The following is a 27,314-nucleotide window of genomic DNA, read 5'->3' on the forward strand; positions in this document are numbered from 1 at the left end:
TTATAAGTTTTGACGTGGCTGTTTTTAGTAAGTACAAATGAGGTTTTAACTATATGGAGTGCAACGAATAAAATGTGCATGTTCGCTGTTAAACAATGAAATGAATATTAAATTTAAGCTTCTGGTCTTGAGTCATGCTAAGAGTACCATAGTTGTAGCAGTGTGAGAAGTACAGTATAAAATGTCATAATATGGATACTCCGGTAAAGTAAGAAAGTAAAGAATTTGTGCAGTGCAAACTCTACAGTGTCAAGAAAATATGTCATGGTGGCAAAAAAAAGCCAGATAGTTCTCCCCCGTGTGTAAATTGTAGAGTTGAACTGACAGGTGGGCAAAACTACAGGGTTCTGACTGCCTGTGAAAGTGTTGTTTGTGTTTGGTATTCTTTATCTTCATATTTGACCTTTTTAAATTCTGTGTAGTCAGAGTTTGCTCCAGTCTTATACACTTGGCAGGGTGCAGCCAACTTTCCTGGATAATAAAAGTTCAGCATGTTACGCTGTTATTGAATTTTACCACCATCTAGTCTGTGTTAATGAGTTGTTCATAACACCTATAAGCACATTTGTGGCTGTCTTGCTGTAGTGACCAGAATTCATAGGATAATGATGGTCCTTGCCTCATGTAATGGCGATGGGAAAAGTCTGGAGCCACAGTTCGTCAGCTGTTTACTGTGGACATTTACGGGTATCATTATCCACATGGTGATACCAGTGGGTGGCTACCAGAGCTGGAGGTGAAATAAGCTATTTAGCAGCTTTATGAGAGCATCCCTAGCCCGCGATGTTTTCATATCCAGGGTCAAAACTTGGCAGCCATCTAATCTCTCTCAGTCTCAGAGCTTTCATTAGCATGTCACTTGATCAATCAAGGCTGCTGCAAGTGCCAAAGTCAGACACATTTTTAGATAAAAGGAGCATAATCATAATACCTATTTAGATCATCACTATTCACTGTCATAGCCAATTTAAGTGTTAATTTTCATAATGATGCCTTGGGATATTGGGATATTTTGAGTGCCAATATATTTTGCCACTCGAACTAAATTTTTCTGACTTTTGTGCCAACGCACTTCCAATGGGAGTGAGAACGAGTAGTGAAAATATTGATTACAACAAGTGGTTGTTGCGTTTAATATTGATTTTGTGAGGATTCCTCAGGCTAGATATGATGTTATACAGAAACACTGATATTTTCTAGAATTCCTGCAACGGAATCGTCTCCTTTTAAGTGAAGATGACAGATAAAGGTTAGGTTGTCTCACCTGCCAAATGCCAGGCTGTTGTCACATCTGGATACAATAGGACATGTCAGAAATCCATGGCCCCTCCTATTATCCGCCTTTACTTCTTTCTTAATCAGGGGCAGTGGATGGGAACAGAGGCAAAGAGTAGCTTTTTATCCCTTAATAAAAGGCCACTTAGGCAGATATTTCTCCCCAGACTCATCAGCTTTGGTCTCTTTTTTTTTCCTGGCACCACATGAAGGAGTTTGTGGAAGAGGGCAAACATTACATCTAATTAAGGATACTTTTCATATAAGCTCACCTCTCTCCCCAGTAATTTCTCTTTTCACCCGTTTCTCCTACCTCTCCCCGCCCTGCATCTCTCCTCTCTTCTCTGTCTTTTCTCTTTCTTATCATCCATCATAGGAAGCCCAAAGGTGCCCTTCACAGTTACTGTACCTTTCTGGTTAGCTCTTGATGCCTTTTGAAATCATTGGCTTACCCATGCTTTGATGTTGCCTTCAAATGGAGACTAAGCAAAACTTTGAAGTCACGACCTAGATGTGGCCAAGAATGTCGAATCACTGCAACAAAAGTTCACAAAATTTGTTGTTTGCGAATGTGCTGCGCATCATTAACATGCTGTACGTTTTGAGTGGTAGCATCTTGAAGGGGTTTTTCAGGAATCAGCAGTATTTGTTTTGAAAAGTGAAAGGGAGGGAATGAGTGCTCTGTCTGACTTTGTTCTATTTCTGGGAATGGCTGCTGGAGGATTACTGCAAGTGGCAGAGTGTTCATTATTTAGATGGCAGTAGTGGAGTTGGGAAAGGGTGGTTTTATAAACCACTTGACTATGACATGTGTGCTGCTATACTAGACGCAAAGTTTCACCTCCTTATTTTTTTCTTTTAGCCGGGGCACTTGTGGCAGCTCTCTGCCAGAGACAGTCGACACTAACTGGAATTGATGGAGCAAACTCAGATTGATGGAGTTAATGGATGAAATCGTTGCGATTTCTCCAGGATTGCTCTCCATATAGGCTTTGAAAGTCATGAAGCGTTCATCCAGCTGTTTCATGGTGCATGTCAGATGTGGTATTATAGTTTTAAAATACAGCATCTTTCCTGCTTGTTATTACATTCAGTATGACTGAGCTGAATATCTACAGCAGGAAATCATTGTTGAGCCTGGCTGATTATGAAATGATGACCGTTTTGTCTCCCTGCCCGGCTCTGTATTTCTTCAAAAAGATGAGTGGCAATAGCAGAAGCGACATTTTGAGATGGCCTAAGAGAAAAATGTGAATCTGAAATGAGAAAGCTGTGACAGTTATGTGTTGCAAAGCAAAAGATGGCGTTCTCTGCCAATGTGTTGGGACACCAGCAAGGAATATTCTCCCAGTGTTACACTACCGTCTCTATTGGTTGAAGTGTTTACCCTGACAGTTTTCAGCTTGGACACAGAGAGGGTCCCGCCGCTGTGATTAATGCACTGCCATGCCGCCATGGTACAGGATGTCTCTCGGCGGTCTCCTTCCCCTGTCCAGTACTCCTCCCTGATATTTCACTAATGTGACTTGACAATAAAGAGATTGATAGTGATCATTATGCTGCTCTCAAAGAGTAATGTCACTTCCCAGCATGATCCAGCCAGTTTCTAATTCAACTACTGCTGTGGGTAGCATCTGAGCAGTGGTGTTGCATATATTTACTGTACATATACATAGCAACAACCGAGTTATGTTAAACCAGAAGCAGTGACATTTAAGAATTACCTCCCGCTGCTGTTATTTCAAAGTCCTGAAGCACTGTTTGCATGTTTAGCTGTGAATACAGTGCCTCAGGATGGCTCTATCCAACTGAGGAACTTGACACTGCAAGTATCACCACAACACTTTGCGGGCTATATCACCATTTCCCCAGTAGTCTGTCTACAAATAAAGGTGTGAGGGTCATTCATTTGTTTCCCTTGCTGTAAGTCTTTATAGCTAAGTTGATTTGTTTATCTGTATGTGTTTAGCCCCTGGCCCCAATCTTCTGAGAGAGAAAGAGGTTTAGCATTTAAATTGGTTGATCCACCGCACGTTTGCTAAACCTGTTTTTAAAGCATTACATTGATGAAAAGCAGACACTAATCCCTGCGGGTGTGCGACCTTATCTGACTAAACACCTGACAATGAGATTCTATTGTCACTCCGGGAACACAAAGACTCTGGGTAAATGTGCCTTGCCATAGTTATTGACCTCTGAGGGCTACTGTAGCCGCAGGTGAACTCACTACAAGTATGATTTACAGCATGAAGTTTTGAGAGCAGAGGCTGTTGTTTTTGACGCTAGGCATTGCTGGAAAGCTTCTGATTCTTTCTAATTCATGCAGTAATAGTAGTTTGTCCGCTGTTATTATCTTCTCTGCCTAAACATTTGCTACAGTAAATCCTCAGTGTCCAGACCTGACTGAAGAGATTGGGATAGCATATTAGCTTTGAGAGGTAATCCCAGAATCTCCTGTATGCATTTCTCTTGTGCTTATATTCACACAAACTGATCCTCTAGTATCACACTTCCCATTGTGTATTTAGCCAGACAAGACATTTAGTCAATATTGCTGCTATGAATATGTAGGAGGAAAAAGGCCTTCACCTGAATGTGGCAGATTTGATTTTGAACTAAATCATAGGGATTACATTATTGACAGTGCCTTGAATAAACATCAGGATGAGGTCAAAATTCATTGTCTGACATTATTTGTGCATATCTGGAACACGTTGAGGTTTTAAATCAAGCAGAGATTGGATCTGATTTTTTTTTCCTCATTTATTGAATTGAAAATTTACTCTGTGTGATAAATTATCATAATGTGATGTTAAACGCCCCATCTTGACATGATTTTTGCACAGACAGTGAGAAAGGATCGTCTTGTGGGATTAAATGTGTTATCAGATGATGTCCAGCGTTACGGATTGGCAGTGAAGTGTATCTCTGGACTATGAGTGCTGCATGTTGAGTTGCTGCCTATGTTGTTGAACCTTTTCAAACTGCAGTATGCTTCTTGAACAAGATTTTTTTTTTCCATTAGAATGGATTCTACTGTCATGATATAGCATCATAATATGCTGCAGAGATCAAACAAGTTGAATAGAAAGGAAACAAATGGCAATTTGCAGCAGTCCATTGTGGATTATGGTTGAAACTTGATATATAAAACAAGTGAGTCCAGACTGTGGTGTAAACGATGCGCTTTCTAGTGTATCAATACACTACAGTACACTTCAGTCTGAACAAGAGTAAAGCACATACAGTATTATCATACAATATTATTTCTTGCAAGAATATTAACTAGCTGCTATATTTTTAATAGATTGACAACTTATGGTCATACTAAAGCATATGTTGCTGCTACTGCCGTTTCTCTGAGATTTCACTTCTCAGTTTCCATTGTCAGTCTTGTCTTGGCTTTTATGATCTTTATTCTGATGGATGTATTCCAGTGTGAAATGATTCAGCCGGGTGTGAATGTGGACCATCCTTTGCCTCCTACTGCTGCCATTTGGTGAGCGGGAGGAAAAGCACAGGGACCGTTGGAGGAGGCATGAGAAAGCTCGTGTGTTGATGGCGCACCTCCCTTATCTAATTGAGGCAAAGCAAACATGATTAAGCCTAATCTGAAGGACGATCTGTGTCTTCCACCACAGAGACGTTCCACAGTCATGCGCGCTCTGCTGGATGAGCTGTTGCGAGGCAGGCCGGTGCAGTTTAAAGCTGATGTTTCAACAGAAACAATGGACTGCAGAGAGAAATTTATTTTTCCATCAACACCAATTCCAAAACTGTCTTTTACCTGAACTACTGCGTAGATTCAATTTAATCAATTTTACAGCATCACAACTGTTTTCAGATCTTTAGGCACTATATGATAGGGATATGGTTAAAGATAAGAAATTTATAGAAAGACCATAATCTGTAAATGTGGTTTATTAAAGATGAAACATATAACTTTGATGAGTGCTACCATCTTGTGCATCCAAATATCAACTCAGATCTCCTTACAGCTTCCCACTTTGACACTTTTGGTTACTAGCTACTAAAACATACTCTGCGGTAAAATTTGACAAACCTAAAAAAAATCACTATTGCTCAGTTTTCCCTGTCTATCAATAGGCTTGATCTTTTGAAGCCTTTGGAGGTATCTGATTTCAGCAAATTTTATTTTCCTTTTCAAAAGAGTTTTAACAACAGCAACAATTCGAGGATAATTATTGAATTTCAGTGCTGTGACAACTGTCCAAGAAAGGTTTGCTTTACTTGCCGTGCAATTTAAAAGAAATCCAGGTGCATCCCACACAAACTGTATTTTATTTCCTTACAATCATTTTGTTTCTTTTTTTCCCCACGCATAATTCAGCAATAGTGATGAATACCTTTTCAGTCTGCAATCATGAAGCACAATATCTGCTATTCAGTCTTGATTTAAAAGCCCAAGGTGAGCAATAAGCGAGCTCCCCAGTGTTGAACATTTCCTCCCTTTCAGTTGAGTCATGACAAATTCACATCATGTTCCAAGCAGCACACAACCAAATTTGATGCAGTTCAGATGGAGAGGCGTGAGAGAAGTGCTAATTGATGCCTGCTGTGGCATGAAACGCAAATTGCATAGTTTACAAGTACAGGAACCAAACTGAAGACATGCACAGCTCTGCGGAGTCGTTATGAAGGGGCTAAATAGAGAGTGTGCACAGGGAAGCATGGATGCTGTCGACACACCACTGCTACCTGCTCAGTGTTGCTCCGTTGCTCTCACCGTGTTAACATCATTTGCCCACTCACACACATTGTCACATTGAGAAACACAGATCACACATATGTGTCTGCGTGAACTTGTCTAAATATATCACAGCTATTATCGTTTAGGAAAAGATCCTTAAGCTGCAGATGCGGTTTCATTTTTGCAGTCAAAAGTTTTATCATTAGGTTTAGGGGTGTTCTATGCATACACTCATCAAAGCCGTTAAAGGGCAATGATTGCATTTGCCACCATTAGTCTAAATGATATGTTTTCCACTTATGCTGTTTGCTGCAGTAAAGTATACATTTTTCATATCAAACATTTAGTTGATGTTCTTCCAGAGTGAGTCACAATAAGGAGGCATAAAACAATTCAGCAACTTGCACAGCGAAAAGATTTAGCTGCTGCAGAAACTGAACTTCTGACCTTTTTGGAGAAGATTTCTAATATATAAATCAGTCAGCTGTAAGAAACATTTATCAGTCTGCTGTGCATCTGAATGAAGACGTTGTTCTTCCTGGTCTCTTTCATTTTCATAAATATTCAGAATATTTATCACATGCTTTTAAAAACAGAGCAGCTTTATGATGCATGCTGTTAGAGAGATTTAAGCAGGCTGAGAGATTCACAGCCAAACCTTAGTCGTGCCCTTTTAGAGAAAGACACTCTTACACTGTGTCATGATGGGGACTTCTGCTATACTACATCAAAATGTACATGAATGAACCTGGAAAGAAAAGAAGAATGGATTTTTGGGATTATTAAATCAGATTTACATCTTACTTCTTATTTATCTTTAGTGCAGAAGCAGTAGGGTTTTTTTTACTGGTAATAGACGTCATTTTTAACGCATACTCTGTTCCATAAATGTGAACCTTTTTACTAGGATGGTGATGCTTTTTCTGCAAAATAGTCATGCTTACATTGGTGTCTACTAGTCCAGTGCTTTCCAGAAACTGTTGAACAACATTTATATAATCATTTTTGATCCTAGGGGATGGCAACATGACTGTGGTGGCCTTGTCTTTTCTCATTTAATACCACAAAGGTTTTGACATTAATAGTTTTTGGTTTCACCCAAAACCTGCAACCAAGACTGTCTCAACAACTAATAGATTCATTGTTTTATATTTCATTTGCCTTATAATATTTGTATTTTTTGTTTTTGCTCTCAAATTTAAAACACATGCCATTTTTATATTTTCGTGATAACATGCTAACCTAAGCTATGAACTTGTAAAGATGGTAAATATTAAAATGGCCTAAAATTGCCCAAATAATGTCTAACTGCAATCAAATAAATATTCATATATTCAGAATATTCAGAAAGCGCATAAACAGTATGAACGATTGACTTGTATTCTAATGGACTCAAACAAGCAGTGTATGTGCATTCTAATTATTTTTGAAGCATCAAAACTGCTAAATACTAACATATTATCATTGCCCCAGAATGCTAGCATGCTAAAATTAACCCAACACTCAATGTAAATACTTATAGACAGCTCATCAGAGGTGTGTCATTCGCAAACATGTCACTTGCAGGAACTATACCCTCGCGTTTGTTTGTTAGAATGCCTCTTTAGATATGCATCTTTGAAGCTGCTTTCTTGTCAGTTGTACCCAGTGAGAGCCAGAAATGCATGCAAGAGGAGTGGCTAGAAAATAACTGTGAGTAAACTTATGCACCTCCAAGCAAACAAGTGTTTAATGAGACATGAAGGAGCTGATGGAGTGGTCAACCTTGTAAGTGAGTGGGTGAAATTTCCAGAGCTGACATGTAAGTTTTAGTTTGTGTATTATTTCCTCTGCATTTTTTGAAGCAGGGATGATGATTAAAAGTTGTAGACTTTGGTGAAATTCTCAGTAAATGTGGGCTATCTTAATTACTTTTGCTGTTTGTATTATTAATAAACTGCAGAAGGATGTTACCTTTAAGCTTGCTTCATAGATCATTTCTTATTGGTGCCAAATAATTCCTAAACGAAATATACTGTTGCTCTTTTAAAGCAGCTATTTGTTATAAGATTTTGACACTTAATGAATATAAATTGTTGCTCAACTAGGCTGCAAATGTGTGTATTTGTGTGTGCGTGTAGAAAGTGGGATGGAGGCTGTGGTGAGATGGCAGTTGATAAATGGTGGTTATCTTGCTATCGTGGAAAACAATATTAACATGGATGGGGGACTGGTTACATCGACTGAAGTAGGTTCAAGGCATTTTAGTGACCAAATGTTTTGACTACTTCTGTTTTATGGTTGGGTTGGGTTTTTTTTTTGGCTGAATGAGTTGGCATGGAGAGCACGTAAAAAACCACAATGGGGCTGCACTTGTACATCTGATGTGCTTTGATACACATCAACAATCATTTTGGAACTCTATGTGTATTTGTAATATATATTTCAGTCTGGATTACTTGCTGCCAAGCCTATTACAGTACACGAACAACAAAAATAGGCTCTGAGAAATGCTGCTTTGATAAGCCTCGGCTTATCACCCACACATTTCATCCCTTCTAGTGTCCTTATTCAAGAAATTTGGCAATATTTTAGGCTACCTTGTAGTCATTTCCGTGAGCTTTCCTTTGTGTGTGTGTGTGTGTGTGTGTGCTCCGGCAGTTCCTTCTAAAGCAGCCTCTGGAGAGACAGCAGAGGAGGTATGTATGAGTTGGATGCCTCCTTGACAACACCTTGGAGGTAAAAATCAATGTCTGCCAAACAAAGTGAAATGTTAGGCTGCAGCCAATACATGACAGATGAGGCTTAGGGTGGTATTTTCTAAGGTGAATGAAGACTGGAACGCAGACAGCCCTGTCTGCTGATGTCAAGCAAAGGAGCATTAGAGAGATTTTGAAGGACAGTACATCTGACTTCCCTGATTACTTTTATTATTGATTAACAGGATGTGGACATGTGTGAGAGCCACTCTGAAATGGAAAGGGGATGAGGTTGAAAATTAAGAACGACCGCACGCCAGATTAAACTTTAAAGGCCAGTTTCACTAATGAATTGTGATGCTGGGCCACTCAAGAGACTTTGCCTCCAACTGGGGTTGTACCAAAGTAGTCGTCTTGATTAGATTGGATTAGTCCTCAGATCAGAGCAGCGTTCTGCTTCATACGATGACCAAAATTGTTTGATAAGTCACATTATTTCACAGCCGAATGACTTGTATTTTGTGTCTAACAAAAAACAAAACAAAAAACTTGCACTTTCCATGTCAGTGCTCAGCACAAAGAGTTTTAGGAGGATCCCAGATTCCTCACGGTGGAGCTCAGACTATGCAGCTGAATTGGAGCTGTAGAAGCTGCATGTCTAGCCTGGCACATTAGTGGAGAAAACACTGTGTTGCTACCTTATGCATGATCAGTCTTCTCAACTCCAGCAGTGACCTCAGCGCAGAGCCGTGGGCCATATCATGTTGCTGATTGAGCATGCACCAAGTCTCAGAGGGTAAGCGGGTTACATCTTAGTTCCTCTTGCAGAGAGAAGCAGAGGGTGTTCTGAAGTAAAATTCCAAAACATCAGTAGTGCTAGAAGGCTTTTCTCAGTGGGCTTTAAAGTGTGTCTGCATGCCTGTGCGCGCACATGTGTATAGACTGTACTGCCTAACACATGCTAGCACACATAAAGTTTATCACCTATGCCCATGGAGGATATTGACATCTGTAACACGACCCTCCCTACCACTAGAAGGCACAAGTCTGTGAATACTATAAGAATAAACTACTGATTTGTCCTATTATTATTCTTGTCCCGCGCTCTGCTCTGTGGCCAAGAGTAATGCAACAGTGGGGTATCAATTCATAGCCTTGGCCTCAGGAAAGCTCTTTGGAAAGCAGAGGGATTTTCAGCCTTTCTGCTGTAGCTCCAGCTCTCAAGCCAGACACTGCAAGAAATGTTGGCCTAGTGAATTATATGTGGGATAGTTGGAAGGAGACAGGTAAGGGGGAGATATAAAAGCAAACATGTACTGTTTGTTCATTGTAGTGCATTTGATAAAGAGACTTGGTTGGCTCAAACATGCAGTTTGCTCTATTCCTAACCAGAAGGAACAGTTTCATCTTTATTTTATGCTGCCTCTTTTACATTTCATTGTATTCCACTGTTACAGTCTCATTTATAACACTTTATTCTTGTCTGGGCCTCCCCTGAATGCATATAGTTACTATCTTAATGGTAATGGTGTAAAATACCAAAATATTACAGAGCCCTGCTTGAAATTTTTGCTCACTATAAAATATCAACATCTAGAAAAGATCATCCTATTTGTTTATTCATTGTAGTGTGAAAGATACACATTATAAATCTCCTTCTTCTCAAATTTCCTCACAATGAAGATGAAAATTAGTCATCTCTTGCAAGTGGAGTGCATCCAATTGAGAACAATATGCCAACAATTAATCAGGAAAAGATAGGCTTTCTCATTTTTAGATGAATACTCTGTCCTTTGTCTTATTTCCCCACAAACTGAGCGATTTGCACAGGAAATGCAATTATAGCAACCATTGGAAATGACTGTGCCACTACAACCAAGAGTGGTTTGTTTTTTTTCCTGCAACCATTTTCTCAAGTGATTGGAGAAGCGAGCTGTAAATGAATGAGGAGGCACATGAATAGTTCTCAGAATACACGTCATATTTTATGACCCATAAGATCATGCAGACAACTTTTTTTTTCTGTAATTACTCATTCAGATCTATATTGCTTCATTCAGGGAAGTGAGTCACATTTCAGCAGAAATGGATAACATTGTTTTGTTGCTAATGCTGAGAAGCTTGGTGCAGTCAAAAAAACATATGTTGCTTAATGTTCTCCAGCAATCTTCTGAATGCTCAAAAGCTTTTCTGCGGTGCCTAGGACCACCCCAGCTAAAGTTTCATGTTGGCTCCGTCAGGCAGTCATTGCTGCCTCTTACTGAAGGCTCAAGCCATTCAACCCACCATGGTAATTTAGATAGAGTGAATCACTACTCTCAAGGCCAAACACTTATAGGGGAAAGTCAGAAACTGGCAACTTCTTTTCAAAATAATTCCACAAGAACCTTTGAAAAAAGAGATTTCCAGCAAAAGCACTGGACTTAAACACATTCTGAGAAAAGCAAGTCTCTCCAGAGTCCTGATGTCTTACAAGCTGGTGATTTGTTTATATTGTACAGCTTGTTATATTGTAGTTAACTGTGCTCCCACTCTTCTTTCAAAATCAAACAGGAAGATGCAGTGATAGGAAATGACAGACTGCTGCAGTTACTGTCAATAGCATGTTAAAGATGTAAACAAACAGATCAAGAATTTGCGGCTATCGTGAGGGTTGCAAATTTATGCTGTATATTCGAGACTGGGAAATATGATCTTTAATGTCTGAATGTTTCGAGAAATCTAACTGACTGACTGATACTCTTAAAGCAAATGAATTGTTTTATATCAATAAATTAGACGATCATTTCTTGTGATTAATCCACAGAGAATTGCTGACTAGTAAACTTCAGACATTTTAAAGCATTCTAAAAATGGCTGTGAGATATGTGTAGACTTCCATCATCTCAGCTGATGACTCACTGCTTTATTTTGTCATGATGCTGCTACTAAAATTTGAATCCTAGTAACACTGATCATGTAATGTGTTACATTATATGTGTTTACATATAATCCCTTGTATCTATAGCTAGTTACCAAATAGTGCAGCTCCACTTTGGTTGATTATTAAAAGATTTATTTCTTCTTGTTTCAATTTCGAGTGCTTCTTTAGATCAAGTATAAATGTTAGAAAAGTGAGAACTGGCACACTTCCCTGTGGACTGTTCCTGGTTTCTTTAGGTTCAAGAAAACACAGTGGTGCGTGCAATGTCAGTGCTTAAAACTGTGCTGCCTGCGCCGAACTTAGAAACTGTAGCATTTTATCTAGGTGCGAACACGATCTCTCTGGACAAACAAGGAAGCCGAAGCTGTCCACACATGAATAAATACAACCAAGTGTTTTGTCAGCAGGCTAATTGTCAAAGCAGCTTTTGAGAAGGAGTGTAATTACTATGTAATCGGAGAGCTGTCAGAAAGAACTGCTAAGCAGTCATCATCTGTATGATGATCTGCCATCTGTAGCAATGTCTGCAGGAGAGAGAGGGAGAGAGAAGAGGAGAGATGGAAAAACAGTAATGTGAAGCTGCTCGCATTCACTGCTCTCCGATGGAATCAACTTTCTAAGTGTATTTACAAATCATACGTTAGAAATAAATGGCAGAGATTTTAAGCACAATGTGAGCTGATGAATGCCTATATGGCTGTGTAGGAGCACATTATGTGTGGGTAAATGGAATGTCTGTTTCTATAATGCAATAATTATGTAATCCCTGAAATATTGGTTACATCCCGATTCCCCTGCTAAGAAATGGCTTAAAAGAAATTTCTGTCTTTGATCAGACAGAAAGTCAGGAGAAGAGTGGGCAAGGCTGCAAAAGCACTGAAGGTACTCTGGCAGGAAATATGATGGAATTCACACAGCTGCTGCTGCTGCTTCTTCTTCTTCTTCTTCTTCTTCTTTTTTTTTTCCTCAAAACCCCCAGTCCCTGAAAATTGCCAACTCTCTTTGCAGAGTAAATCCCCAAAACTCACCTAGGGCAAGGTTGTTCTAATGGTTCCAAATTCCACTGGGTACTGCCCCCCAACCCCCCAGCCCCTCCCCATTACGAAACACCACCCTCACTCCACCTTCAGGGCTTCTCAGTGAAAAGCTGCTGTCTTTTTTCACTACTAAAGAATACTGCCGTCTTCAACAGCTGAGGTGAAAAGAAATGTAGCCATTGATGAGAAAGAATCTATTGATTTTGAACATCCTACCTAGTCTAGATGGCTTGTTTTATCATGGAGTCCATTTATTATTCATTTCACATAAAAGTCAATCTGGGATTTTTTTTAAGTGATCTCCCATTTTTAACAGTATGTTTTCTGAATTTCAATCAAGCAGAGTGAAGGTTCTGCATTTTATTTTCATGTCTCTCTTTTTTTCACTGTTTCTTTTTGCATTTTTTCTGTAATTGTAAATATTCCTCTGTGCGTATATAAAAAGTAAGCAGAATACCTTAAGCAGTAATAGGAAAGCTACGGCCTCCATAAGTTATCTGTGATCTGTTTTGATGGAATTCTTGTGATGCACACATACTGCAATTTTCCTATTGGAGAAGGGCGAGCCAGTCAAAGCAAATGCCCTTTCAATTCCATTAGCAGTTGCATCAGTCTCTTAATGGAGAGTAAAATGGCACAAGACCTTTTGCAGTACTTATACAATGAATATGAAAAGGCTTTCACTAAGGCTGCCAAGCTTAGTGGGTGCAAAACGGCTTTTAATTGTGTCCCAACTCAGTGTTGGAACATTATGCGCTGTATTCCAGGCTTGTCAATGCTTTAATCAAAAAAAAATATTTTCAAAGGATGAACATCATAGAAACCTAATTGGTCTAAATGCCCCAGTATCAAGAAGGGGTATGAAACAGATTCTAGAAAATGTAGTGATAGCTTAACTCAGCTTACTGACAGTGATAGCCTCTGTTACAGTTATTCAGAATGGACCAAATCTGTGAACAGACACATCTAAGCTGTTTTAGGTTGTCTGCTTACCGAGCAAAAAATGTCTTCTATAAAAACTGTGTAGGGGTGTCGTCCTAGACTTTTCTGGTTCACTAATACCGCTCAGTGCACTTTTCTCTTGTAAACACACTGCAGTAGGAAAGTCTTCAGATCACAAACTTCTAAAAACAGAGTATTAAAAGAAATTAAAAACAAAGATCCACCCTCGTTGGTGTTTATGCAAATATGCAGGGGCTTCATAAATCTACATTTGATACCGCAAGCATCATTAAGATGAGAATGAGTCTGTCATTTCAGCACTTGCATGCAGTATTAATCACAAAGGTCCTTTTAAACCATGTTGCTGATGGAGATGATGACAAGCTGAAGTTGAGGAATTATGCAAAGGAGGCATCCGTCTTGATCTGATTTCAAAGCAAAGCCCCATAAACCACACAGCTGTTTCATCTGCCTTTCTAGTCACTAAGTCTTCACATTAAAGGGCAGCTTAATTCCCTCTGTGTCTTGATGGAAGACAATGCCAGGTTTCTTAAAGGGTCATTGTTTTAGTTTGCTTCTTCTTTTTTTTTTTAAACACACAGTCCAACATCTGCTAGGCCGTGGATAATGTAAATGAAATTGCTATGGCACCATAAGCCCATAATTTAGCATGGTTTGCTTTTCAAGCCTTCAACTCTGACAGTGAAGTTCACAGAGAATGTGCAGTGGACTGCTACTCTCCTGCTACCACTTTTTCCTCATTGGTTAACATGGAATCAGAAGGAGAGAGGGTGTCTCAGACCATGTCCTGAGTGAAATTGGATTCAAACTCACATCTCAAATTAGAGACCAGAAACCATTGCACCTCATACTACTCCGATATAAGAACACCTACTGTGTGCAGCGAAATTGATCACGTGAAAAAAAAAGTATGTGTTGTTATGACCTACACATACAGCCTAGGATTTCAGAATGTTCTGACTTGAAAGGCTCGATATATGAAATGTAGCATGCTATTAAAATGTTGATTCTTATAATAAAATACAGACAAGTCTCACTTAGAAGCTCACCATTTGATCTTAACCAGACAAAGATTAAGGGGATGACATATGTTGCATAATTAAAGTCCACACAGAGTTGTGTTTCAGATATAAACACTTAAAAGAGCATAACGCTGTGATATATCTCAGTGCAATTCTTCAAAGACTTAGGTGGTCAATAGGGTTACTCCCTAGATTTATACTGTGTATGTGCTGATATAGAGAGACGCCATTTCATCAAGCTTCCCAAGGCTGTCGCTTCTCCCTCGGTGTGACATCGAGAATCTGGTATATTTACCACATTTTGAGACAGTTTTTGGCACTTTCTGTTTAGGTAAACCATTGTTTTTTTTTTGCTCAGTGCCTGCTACATCTGTCTTTGTAACAGGCACCTCAGTGGATTGTGGCACAGCAGCCTTGTAGCAGTTTGTAAAGCACTGCATAGGATGCAGCTTAATGTAGTTCATGGGGTTTTATGTTCTCTTAGTTCATTGTGGGATTATACATTCAAATGCTGCATGACAAATCCTACTCCTTTGAAGGTTTGGGGAATTTTGTATTTACTGAGCACTTTGCTTAGCATGTGCTCTGAGATTTAAAAAAAAATAATGAAACAGCTTATTTTCATGTTATAGTTCAGGCATGCCTTTAACATGTTGAATCATCAGAAATTGATTCAGGAGTAATCAAACTGATGACAGAGGAAGTGTTCAGGCTCATCTTTTTGCTTACCGTGGTGGCACTGCTCCCAAAAACCATAATCCACCTGCGCTGCGTACCACATTTTTATGGGTTTGAAGTAAGTTCCATTTTCAAACTCTCAGGGTAAGTTGCAAAATAAACAAGAGTAATTAAGGCATTAAAATAAAGATTTGTTCAGATCTCCCATGTGCAGTATTTATAATGTGTGACGGTAGGACAGATTGTTTTTACGGACTGATTTTAGTGAAATATTTCATTTGATTGGTTGGAGATTATATTCAGCTTCGTTAAAATCCTTTTGTAGTCCCTATAAAGTAATGTGCCTACGTTTTGCTTTTTAAAATAATACTTTCTTGCTGTAAACATTTCACTTGCTTCCACGTTAGATACTTCCTTGTGTTATCGTCTTGATTGTCCCCTCAGCTGCATTCTCCTTTCCTGCTCATTGACATTTCACTGGTACACTGGTGCATGCTGATTACATGAAAGTGCTTCTGCTGGAAAGTGGAGCTCACGGGTGCTGCAGGCTCATACAGTGGAATTAGACCCAAAGGTGAAGTAAAACCAGCCAGTGTTGATAGATAATCCACATTTCTATTAGCCTACTTAGCACTTTTCTAATAGAGCCCATAGTCTAGCCTGGGAGATGAGTGGGCTGCTGTGTTATTCGTTATTACTAAGTCATGTCAACCATATATTTTTTAAAATACTCATACTGTAGCTGATCTTAGGCAATTAGCGTTCAGAACTGACTTTGAATGTGGCGATGTCAGGTGATGAGAGGCTTGTGTTTGATTGGATTTGATAAAACTCTAATCATGGGCCACAAAAAGGAGAAAAAAACCAACCTTCATCTGCGTCTGATGATTTGCTTTTATGGACTTTACAGCCACATGCTGATGCTATGTAATTGCAGTCAGGAATTAATTAAATTTTGATTGGCCTTCTGAACCAGCATTGTGGACTCTTGTCACTACTGATTCTGCTCTGTCACGTCCATCTGTGTAACTTTGTGTCAGCTGTCTATGTGAAGACCTATCTCCTCGTTTGTGTGTCTAAAGATGAAAGTGATGTTCTTGGAAATTATAATATTAAAAAGCCATGTGTATGTGTGTATGTAGGTGCACGTTGCTACTGCATGTAAAAAAAAAACAACTTTTTTTTCCCTGTTTTTACTTACTTGAAGATTTTTCCTTGCTGTGAATGGCTTTCATGTTTCCTCTGAGCTATATGGAACTAAATGGCTCATTTGCCAGAACTGAATAGGTTGTTTTATGCATAGGGTTGCACACTGAAAAGTGAAAGCACATAGACAAGGATGCAAATTGCTTGGTCATTAAAGGATCCTTTCAAAATGATGACTTGAGTCCTTTCAATGAAGCTGTTCCTTGCAGCCAACAGCGCAGATTTTGATCCTTGTGTACATTGTTGAGTAAGCAAAGGTTAAATCATACACTGAAAATCAGTGTTCATGTGCTGTAAATTTAAACTCATAGGCTTCTAGGCTTCATAAAAAATCATGCTGTCAGTGCAAAAACAACAGGAGCTCCTAAAAAAAAAAAACGAAAACACAACTCCCGACTTTTTCAATATTCTTCAGGCTCTCTGTAAGGCAAGAAAGACGATACCCATTTGGGGCTCATTGGAGCAAATCAGAATTGTCAGCACTGTGGGTTTTTACCTTTTAAACAGGGAAGATGGATAGATAATCACCACATGCCATTCTGGGGGCCAATTACACAGCTTTGTGTGAAATTGGAAAACCTGTTCTCTCAGAGCTCTAATGGATGTTCTGGTCATTAGTTATTTGAGAGTCTTCTCTGGCTGTAATCAAACATGAAACATTGCGTTAAGCGCCCATAAAAGAACAGCTGCCTCTCTAAGTGACCTTCTGTTTAAGAGAACCCAACTGTCAGCCATGTGGCGTTTTGTGACAATTATTATGTGTATCGCCATAAAAGCACTTCTTATTTCCTGTTTTTTTGCAGTGGTTGCATCTCATTTTAATGTCTTGCTCTCGGTTGTATTTACCTTTCTGGGTCTGTTAAGTGGCACTGTGCTGTCATAGCTCGCATATAAGGCAAATGCATAATCTTACCCATCTGCTCTCTCTTCTCGTCGCGTCGCTTCAGTCTGGGTGTAATTTTAATCAGCAAAATAAATTATTTATTATTTCGATTTTCCCACTATTAGGGATTCTTAAACTCCTATGCTGATGCCTGTTTTTCTCTCTCCTCCTCTCCAGGTGACCATCTGTCAAGTCAGCAAGCTCCACCTCCTCTGCCACCAGCTCCACCCCCACACAGGCAACACCCCTCCATCACTTCCCTGAGCCGCAGCTCACTGGCCAATCAAAGGAGCCCGAGTCCACCACCCACAGCCGGCCTGGCGGCTGACTTGCAGAGTACGGCGGAATGCGTCCAGCTGCAGGACAGCTGGGTCCTGGGCAGCAATGTGGCCCTGGAGAGCAGGTGAGTGAACCATGGTGACCTACAACAGAACTGAAAGATTCAGGTCCAGATGTTATACTTGATGTATTTTCACCACTTTACATGCTGCATTTTTCATTTGAAAAGTGAGGGAAGTGGAAGTTGGCATATCTGTGTGCTGCGTGTTGAATTTTAATGCCTTTTTTTTGGTCACGTGTTTCATGTGTCCTAAATCTGGTGACCTGTCTCATTAATCCACTGGCCTGTTTGATGTGCTTTTAAGACATCAGCCCATATTTCTAAAACTTACAGTCAGAGTTACCAGTCACTCAGTCTGTCATTAATGAACCAGCAGTTTGTTTTTTGTTGCCAAAAATGAGCTTTATATTTGTGTTTTTATGCTTTCTGCACATCTTTGTGATCATTTTAATGATCTGCACGGACCCATATACAGGATCAGCGGTGGAAGAAGGCACTGAATACATGGCAGTCTTAGTAGATGATAGTCGTAGCTTGCAACTTCCCCAAGACAACAGCGGGGGACTCCAACAGCCGAGGCCGTGGAACACACTGAGAATTTCACAACACAGATTTTTAATAGCTGATGATTTTATCAATGTTTTGGTGCCATTCCTACAAACATGAGATGGTCACTCTATAATTTAAGGATTTCTCGACCAATTTTTAAAGTGATATTACACTGACACATGTTCATGACATAATATAGTTCCCTATATACCAGTTCATCACATTTCTACACTTTGTATGAATCTAAAGGGGTGATTGCTAAGTCGGAGAGACACAATGAGAAGGAAAATACATGATTAGGGAGAAGTATGTGAATATCTCTGAACTTGACAGTTATAATCAGAGACGCCATAACTTAACAAGAAACTTGGTAAGCAGAGAGTGTGTTATACCAAAATCTGCTGCGCAAGACACTACTTTGTCATAAGAGCCACTGCCAAGTTTTCCCCCTGAAACATTAGTTACATCTTTCTTAATCAGTGAGCTCAAAATATCCTGGCTAATGAAGTGTGGTACATTGCGCTGTGACTCAGAAATGGCCTAGAGTAGATGATTGCATTCTAGCCTGATATTTCACTGGCACAGCATCCCCTTTCTGAGGCTCAGATGAATGTAAACTTTGAATTTTGCGTGTGGCAGCATGGGGTAACAATCTCCTATGATCTGACTGAATCAATTGGGATACGTGGTGACAGTCTCACTTTCTTGGGAAGATGTGGTGATTGAATACTAACCGCTCAATGACCTTGAGCTGTCTTAGCTATATCGACAAAACAATATGTGCACACCTATCATCAGCTGAGGCATAAATCACTATCACCACAGTGGACTCTAAATCAAGTGCTTGTCAGTGGGTGGGAACAGGGGGTTGCCGAGAACCAACTGGGCCAAAAGGGAAGACCCGGTTCAGCACATAATTATAGATGTCAAGAAAACCACCAGGTTGGGAAATGTAAACAGAAGCTCAAGAAAGTATTCATTAGACAGCCTTCAGGGGGTTTGGGGGCTGCAAAGTCCTGGCACAGCACATAAGAAGGTGGCCCAGAGTACCACAGGGATATGAATCTCTTTTGATTCCTCAACAGTGACTTGAATTTTATTTCTGATGGAGCGTAGTAGACGTGGCCATATGCGCAGACAATAAATAACTCTGTACAAGGCAGTTGATTAAAAAAGTGTCAAGTATAAATCATAATGTTATGATCTTGTTTAATATATTTCCTGTGACATCAAGACCTCCTTGAAAATAAAGCACTCATTTGACAGCATTAGCTACTTTTACAGCAATTAGCCATAATGAATTTTGTGTGTGTAACCTCCCATAAAAGTGTTGGGCTTCAAAGCACGAGTGCACTAATTTGACTCAATACCAACTAGCTTTCACAATGAATAGCTTTCAGTGTTCTTTAAAATGAGTGAAGTGCTGCACTCAGTAACTACTGCTGTAACTCCTGCTCATTATTATATGGTGAGCGAATATCACTGATCCCACTGTGATTATGCTGCCACAGCTGTGTTAAAAATCAGAGTTTGATTTTGCCTCATTTACTCCAGCAGTTTAAACATATGAAACATATACATTAAGCAGATAAAGAAAAATTAAAATGAAACAGTCATCAAATGTTTTACAACTTGAACCCAGCTATAATTTGTAAAGGAAAAATATTATCATATCCTTTTCAAATAACTGTATAAATGTATTCGAGGTGAACTTTTGTGCTAGGATCGTGTAATGTAAAGTGCTCAATTAGCTGACAAGTGCATGTTCAGCTTTATATTCGCTGTTATTCTGAAGAGCTAAGGAGACATTCAGATCCTTAAAAAAAGTGTGGAGTAGTTTTAATAAGCCCCCCAGGTTTTCCTCTTACTCATGACTTGGCTTCACTTTTCTCTGTGATATTTTCAATTAGAAATATTCAATTGAATTTCATTGTAAAATGAACTGCCATGTCTCTTAAGAGACTGGTGTACATCTGGAGTAATTATTATTGAGCAGTGCTTAATCATTTGGGTGATATGGTATCAGTAATGTTGATGCCTTTATGGTGTAAGCTATAAGCTCTGTGTGTGTTCCACTGTAGAAAAGACATGAAGGTGTCTGCTTTCCTAAATGGAAAGAGGAAGTTTCAACATTTTTAGCACTCCATTTCAATGAGATTCAAGTAGAAAAGTCGTTATGACATTTGAGGATGATTCCTTTGAAGGCCAGCATAGCCACACGTTGCAGTTATAAATGTACTGTCAATCCTCATTGGATTCATGCATCATGGGAGTCCTTTGGTGAAATGAAATTATGTCTCTGCTCTAAAATCATCATGTGTCCCTCAGATACTGCATTTTCCTCATGGAAAATGTACTAGAATTGTTCTCGGGGGTGAAAAAGAACTGCAGAAGTAATCCAAGAGGATTTGGTTTATGCGTGTGCGTGCAGAGTTGTTTGTGTGGGACGTACATGTAAATCATGACTCAGAGGGTCATGCTTCAGATAACAAAGGAGAAAGGGAACTTTTTTTTGTTCTTGTACAACAGCCACTGTGTCATGATTGCACCAGAACTGATTAGTCATGTGTAAGACACCAGCCAACTAGCCTTTTGGAAGAGAAAGGAGCATGCAGCGATGGCTGGTTACCTGCCAAAATGGATGGTGGTGTAGACAAAGTGGTAATCCTCAAGACATTTTTTTCTTTTTCTGCATGTTTTGCTTTTTATTTATTTTGCCAACATCGTTGGTGCCAAGCACATTTCTGTGGTGTTTCCAGGTTTCTGCATTATTTCCCTCTAGCCTTTATTTTAGACTAGTCTATAAACAACTGCTGCTGGTGCTGCTGGTGGTTGTGCTGCTACTGTTGCTGGCAAAATGTAGTGCATCTTTTTTAAACATGAACAGTGTTACATTATAAGGAAAACTAGATTCATCTAAAAGACACATTATAAATGTAACCTTATTGGAAGGAACCACAAATATATCTCAAAACTGGGTTTCATGCAGACTGTCTCAGACATGCTGTTATGCTATAAAAAAAAACACATCATTGTATACATAAACACTAAGCTATCAAACCTATTCAGATTCACTAAATACGATAAAATCCATGTGCATGTCTGGTGGAGTGACTCAAGATGGAACCATGCTGATCAATGGCACTAAAAGTGTGGTGACGCAAAAATACATTCACAGTGCAGAGCTAGCTCTAACAGATTAGCACTTGCTTGCACACCCACTGTTGAGAGGGCAGGTGCTAATCTGGAGGAGAGACCATAACTGCAGCAAGTGTGAAAACAAGTCACCGCAATGCCAACTCACATCTGTAGTCTTTTTTTGGCCGTATTTAAAGCAGCCTGATTATTCCAGCTCTCACCTTGAAATGCTAATGCTAATACTGAAAGCGGCTAATGGCCAGATTACATATTCGCAGGGCTTCGATTTACATTGTTTCTAGTGTGCTCTCTCACCCCGACAGCTGGAGGTTAGCCGTAGACAAATCCACCCACTCACTGTTTAGTCTTTTGTCCTCTATGAGGATTTTTTCAAATGTCATCATGATGACAAGCAATGTTGTGAGAGCAGAGGAGACCAGGCTGGCTGCTGCTTTTGTGTTTTCGGGCATCTCAATGGGACAGACAGGCGTGCACACAAACACACTGCGATCACACTGACACACAGCCATTCACTCGCTCTCTATCCCTTTCAGTCTCACACTCTCTTGATTGTCTCTTTTCCCTCTCGCTCACTCACAACACACCACACTGCTATCACTGGGGCTGGCTGGATTAGCATAGTAATGTGCCTTGTTGCATCACACTGGCTGTAATCAATTACAGCCGGTCATCCAGTGTCTATAGCTGCAGACATTTACACTAGTCTGCTGTTTGTTAATCATGTCCAACAGCATTTCATCTTTAGACCCCTTCAGTCTGCTCTTTAGAGAAAAGTGCGGGCAAACATGAAAACCATCAGCACTAGAATTACTGAAAACGCCAACTTCAATAAACGTCCCATATAAGAATTAGTCTTGGTAAGGCTGGTGCACACACTTTCAGATTGACCCTGCATTCTCAAGTACGAAGCAAAGAGGGATTTAACTGATGCAAGTATACCTGATTTTACAGTTTTAAACCACTAATGAATGTGCCGTATGTTCTTGGTAATTATACACTGATTAGCCTCAACACTAAAACCACTGACAGGTGAAGTGAATAACACTGATTATCTCCTTACAATGACATCTGTCAGGGGCTGGATATATTGGGCAGCGAGCGTACAGTTCGTCAAGCCGATGTGTTGGAAGGAGGAAAAATGGGCAAGTCTGAAGATCTCTGAATTTTGACAAGGGCTAATTTGTGATGCCAAAAACACTGAGTCAGAGCATCTCAAAAACAGCAAGTCTTGTTAGGATTTCTGGCATGTAGTGGTTAGTAACTACCAAAGGTTGTCTATGGAGGCACACGTGGTGAAACTGCTCCAGGGAGCCCATAGTGATCGCACAAAAAAAAAAGCTATTGTAGTACAAACTGCAGAAAATTGTAATGATGGCTATGATAGAAAGTTGTCAAAACACACAGTGTGTGTCTACTGTTGAAAGTACCTGCAGTTGGCACCGTGGAGTGTGCATGCCTGTTTTTTGCCTAGAGGAGAGATGGCCGCAAGGTTTGTACTGTGGAAAGAAGAGCCAGTGCTAGTATTCGTGTGGATGTTGCTTGGACATTAAAAATGGATCTAAACATTGGTGCAGATGACATATATCCCTTCTTGGCAACAGTATTTACTGATGGCAGTGGCCATTATCAGCAGGATAATGCACTCTGTGACACGGTAAAAAATGTTCAGAAGCAGTTTGAGGAACATGACAGAGATTTTGAACTGTCATGTCGGCTCACATCAACTTGACCCGACCTTCAAATTCCCAAGATCTCAATCCGATCAGGCATCTGTGGGTTTTGTTGGAAAAACAAGTCAGATCTATGGAAGCCCCAACTTGCGACTTATAGGACTTAAAGGATCTGCAGCTAAGGTCTTGGTTCCAGTTACCACAAGACATCTTAAGAGGTCTTTTGGAGTCAATGCCTTGACGGATCAGCGGTGTTTTGGCAGCACTAAGGGGGCTTGCATACTGTTAGGCTGCTGGTTTTACTGGTGTGGCAGATCTGTGAAGGTAGATTTGCATTATTCAGTCAGTTAATCAACTAAACATTGTAAATATCTATACCATTTTGTTGGATTTGTCTAGTAGCTGCTAAAAATGATACTTTGTGTATTTGTTTTTAGTGTCTAGTAGTAGTAGTCTCTTTCCTGAGAATGAAAATATAATGTATTCATAGCATTGCCCAAATAAAGGACACACAGATTTACTGCATTTATTTAGAGGCAAAACTGTCTCCAGATCATCTGCCTAACTTGCATTCGGTGTTCACCTTCCTCAGATAGAGTACATAACCCTTTCAGCACACACATACACGTCCATGTCTCTTTCTGTCTACCTCATCAGATTGCATCCACTTACACTTAACTCCCCCGATAGCCGTGTCTGTTTGCCTGCGTGTCTGACTACACGTCTGCCACCTCCAACGTTGTGCAATTTTTGACCTCAATTCATACCCAACTGCATATTATAGAGTCTGCCGCAGCTACAGTACAGATTGTTCCAGACTGAGTGGTCTGAACTTCTCTTGGTTGCAGATGCCCGGTGCATTGTCATTCCAACAGTGAAACCTCATAACCTTTAAATGGAATCCCTGTCTGATCACAATGGCACGTGTCAATTGAAGCATTGAGGAGCCAGACGATACAAATCTGACATTTGTTCTTTTAGTCAAGAATTGATCAGTGGAGGTTTTACCTCAGAGATATGCTCACAGGAGAAACAAGAAACCTGAAATATCAGCGGCACCGCTGAAATACAAGAACTGCATTGTGGTGATGATGATGTGACCTCCTGTCACATGTGTAAAATCTGTACGCCACTAATCAACTTTACTTAGAGACTAATATTCAGTCTGGAAAAAGAAGAATGCAGCAAAAGATGAAAGAATAATTTTTAGGGGCATTCAGAGCTTCCCTGAACTCTGTAGTCATGTGTTCATATTATATAATCAGCCAAAGTCTGATTATTATTAGTAAGTGTTACGACATGGATTTTCAGTCTTTAACTGCTCGACTTCAGATTTTTCGCTCAATTAGCCATTCTCAAGCTCTTTAGTACAGAATCACAGTCAGGATTAAAACAGCCTTTACAAAACTTACATTTGAGACTTCACAGATGCTGCACAAATAATTGATGAGCAAACACGGGTTTATCGGTTTACTGGTGTGTTTAAATTAGTGGTTACCGTGGCAACCAACTCCTCCAGGAGAATCTACATAACACATTAAACACGACTTGTGGAAAACATTGTGTAGGACTTTTAGCAGAATGTGAGAATAAGAAAGCAAATCGGTGCATTCTCTTGCCCTTGGTCTGTGAAATTTGACTAATTTAGCACATTTGTTCAAAGTGGTATTTAACTAACTTTTTTTTTGTCTTATGTAAGTCGTCGTTTGCCTGGGAGCCTGCATTTTATTACTATATCAGTTTAGATGTTTGTATTTAATGTATTGTTTTAGTGTTGTCCTCACCTTTTATGCAGTTTGTTTTTTCTCATAATCTTACAGCACTTAAGCACAAGATGGCCGAGTTCCAGTTGATATTAGGTGGTACAATATGGCTATTTTCAGGTGTAATTTTGTATGTTACAGGTGTGGGTGACTCATTCATGTATGAGTGAGTCAAGTGTTCATAAAGAGAAAAATCATAAATGAAGCTGTTAAGTATTTTCTGGAGTGCTAAACTACTTGGGGTGCCTTACATCTAGAGTTTACAATACTGGTGTGAAAAAAACATGTTATCAATTTTCTAACTGTATTCTTCTTTATTTTAACAAAAAACGGGCATTGCAATAAGATTATACAGTTGAGGATTGGAAGAACATTTTCAATGCATGGTCAATCTGTCCAATTTCCCTGGCTGTCCACATAAGCCTGAAGGCATTTAGGTATTAATCTCTAAGTAGTGGCAAGAGTGGCAACAAGGCTTAATTCATTTACTTAAGAGCTTTTCACGTGGGGTTTAAAAGTTAATAGGACGATCACTCCGTAGTGCATTTGATTAAACCCTCTTAATTACCCCAGGTATAATGGGCTATTAGCAAAGGCCCAGTTGTAAAAGGGCAAGTGGGAGATGATTGTTTTTATGAGGTACTTCTTGTTCACCTTTTCCAATGTCAGGATTATACAGGATAGTAGATTATAACCCAGTTCCTCCTGTGGTGTGAGCCATGGGGAGTTGTAGCATTGCTGGGTATATTGAATTTTGATGATTCTTTATGCGTTTAACTATGTAAGTTTAATTTGGAACTGTATATGACTATTGGAGGCACACTGGACACAAAACCAGTAGCAATCTGGGGCCATTTTGTCAAAGATAACCACATGATAACTGTGTGAGGTAGAACCACTGATTTAATAATGCTTTTTTTTTTTGTTTTTGTTTTTCTACAGGCACTTTCTTTTTAAAACGGGCACAGGGACGACACCTTTCTTTGGCGCAGCAGCCCCTGGGTACACCATGGCAACGGGGACTGTTTACTCCACACCTGCGCGTCCTTTGCCCAGAAACAGCCTGTCCAGGGGGGCTTTCAAGTTTAAGAAGTCCCCTAAACATTGCTCCTGGAAATGCACCGCCCTGATTGCTGTAGGCATAGCTGTGGTTCTGTCCATCATTCTCTGCTACTGCATAGGTAAGGCTAAGATAAACATAAATTGCAATGTAAAATCAGAAACAGTTTTTCATGATTAATCTCCAAATGCACAGCTCTGTTCACAACTTAATTAGCTTCTTTTTTTTTTTGGTTTGTTAGGTTTTTTTTTTGTCAAGAATGTACCTTTATTTTCAACAAAAGTTATATATTGCTGTTTAGGTTGAGAATAAAGAGTATAAAAGAAGAAAGAATGAAGGGAAATATACAATTTTAACCCCAGACATGATGCCTTGATCACGATTCTTATATTTTTCCAGTTCAGCCTTAGCTTTAAAAATGCATCATGACTATGTGGCTAATTAAAATTTTAGTAAGGGATTATTACATATGTACCTTACCAAATCTATTTTACAATTTAAATGCATGCTTCTTAAAATATGTGTTAAACAGAATATAACTAAACTCTGCTCCTGTCTCTTCACAGACAGACCTTTAAATTGAACTATTTTGTTGTCTGTGTTTAATGTCTGAATTTTGACAGCATCTTTTCAGTGCCCTATTATGTCTCAATTAGTAATGTAATGATAGCTCTTTACAAACAGCCACACAGCAGCGGCACAGGTTGGGTCAGGTGGGAAGACAAAATAGGAATATGGAACCGGGGCAGGAGATCGTGGACATTTGTATCACAGCTTTTGGTCTCATTTTCAGGAACCTTATTTAAAACTAATTGAAATTTTAAAAGCTAAAAGAGCCACATGGTATTGGTTTCAAGGAATTTAGTTCTGATGCCTGAACACCTGAACTTTAACTCAGTTTAAGTGTTTCTTTATGTCACAATCATAGACACACCTTGTCTTAATTTCACAATGTATGTTCCCTATAAAATGTGCACGTCTTATCAGTTCAATACTTTTGCTATAGCAGCTTTTTAAATTCGCTTCTCTTCCAAACGTATCCTCCACACACTCGAGTACTCACAATGTTTTGCTGCTGATCCGTTTGGAAAGAGTTCAGCAGGTGAAAATGTAATCTCTAAATTGCTCATATTACCCGCTACTCTCGGCTGAACATCTTCACTGAGGTCTAAAAACAAGATTTCCCCCTTGATTCTCTGAAATAGCAATTAAGAGCAGATTCAGCCTGAAAATCCTAGCATCCACTGACAATATTTTTTTGGAACCATATATTGTTTATCGTGCACATATTTACACTGTTAGATGCCAACTGTTCTCATATTTGTAAATTTAAAATTAACCAACCATCTAGCCAGACAAAATGAAGTTTACCCCAAGCTTTGGTTAAAAATATTGCC

The 27,314-nt window shown here is 39.5% G+C and overlaps 1 protein-coding gene across 9 annotated transcripts in view; it reads left to right on the plus strand.

The window, feature by feature from the left end:
* The window catches only part of si:dkey-237h12.3 (teneurin-3), a 132,780-nt gene that overhangs the window by 40,685 nt on the left and 64,781 nt on the right, over positions 1-27,314 (plus strand). For all 9 annotated transcript variants that reach the window (XM_042219461.1, XM_005919412.3, XM_005919414.3 and 6 more), the window contains exons 5-6: positions 17,554-17,779; positions 25,800-26,038. In XM_042219461.1, the coding sequence (XP_042075395.1) occupies positions 17,554-17,779; positions 25,800-26,038 (465 nt within the window). The remainder of the gene's footprint in view (positions 1-17,553; positions 17,780-25,799; positions 26,039-27,314) is intronic.

The sequence above is a fragment of the Haplochromis burtoni genome, unplaced genomic scaffold, assembly GCF_018398535.1.
Source record: "Haplochromis burtoni strain Fernald_Lab_line unplaced genomic scaffold, NCSU_Asbu1 Contig_33, whole genome shotgun sequence".
NCBI classification, from domain to species: domain Eukaryota; kingdom Metazoa; phylum Chordata; class Actinopteri; order Cichliformes; family Cichlidae; genus Haplochromis; species Haplochromis burtoni.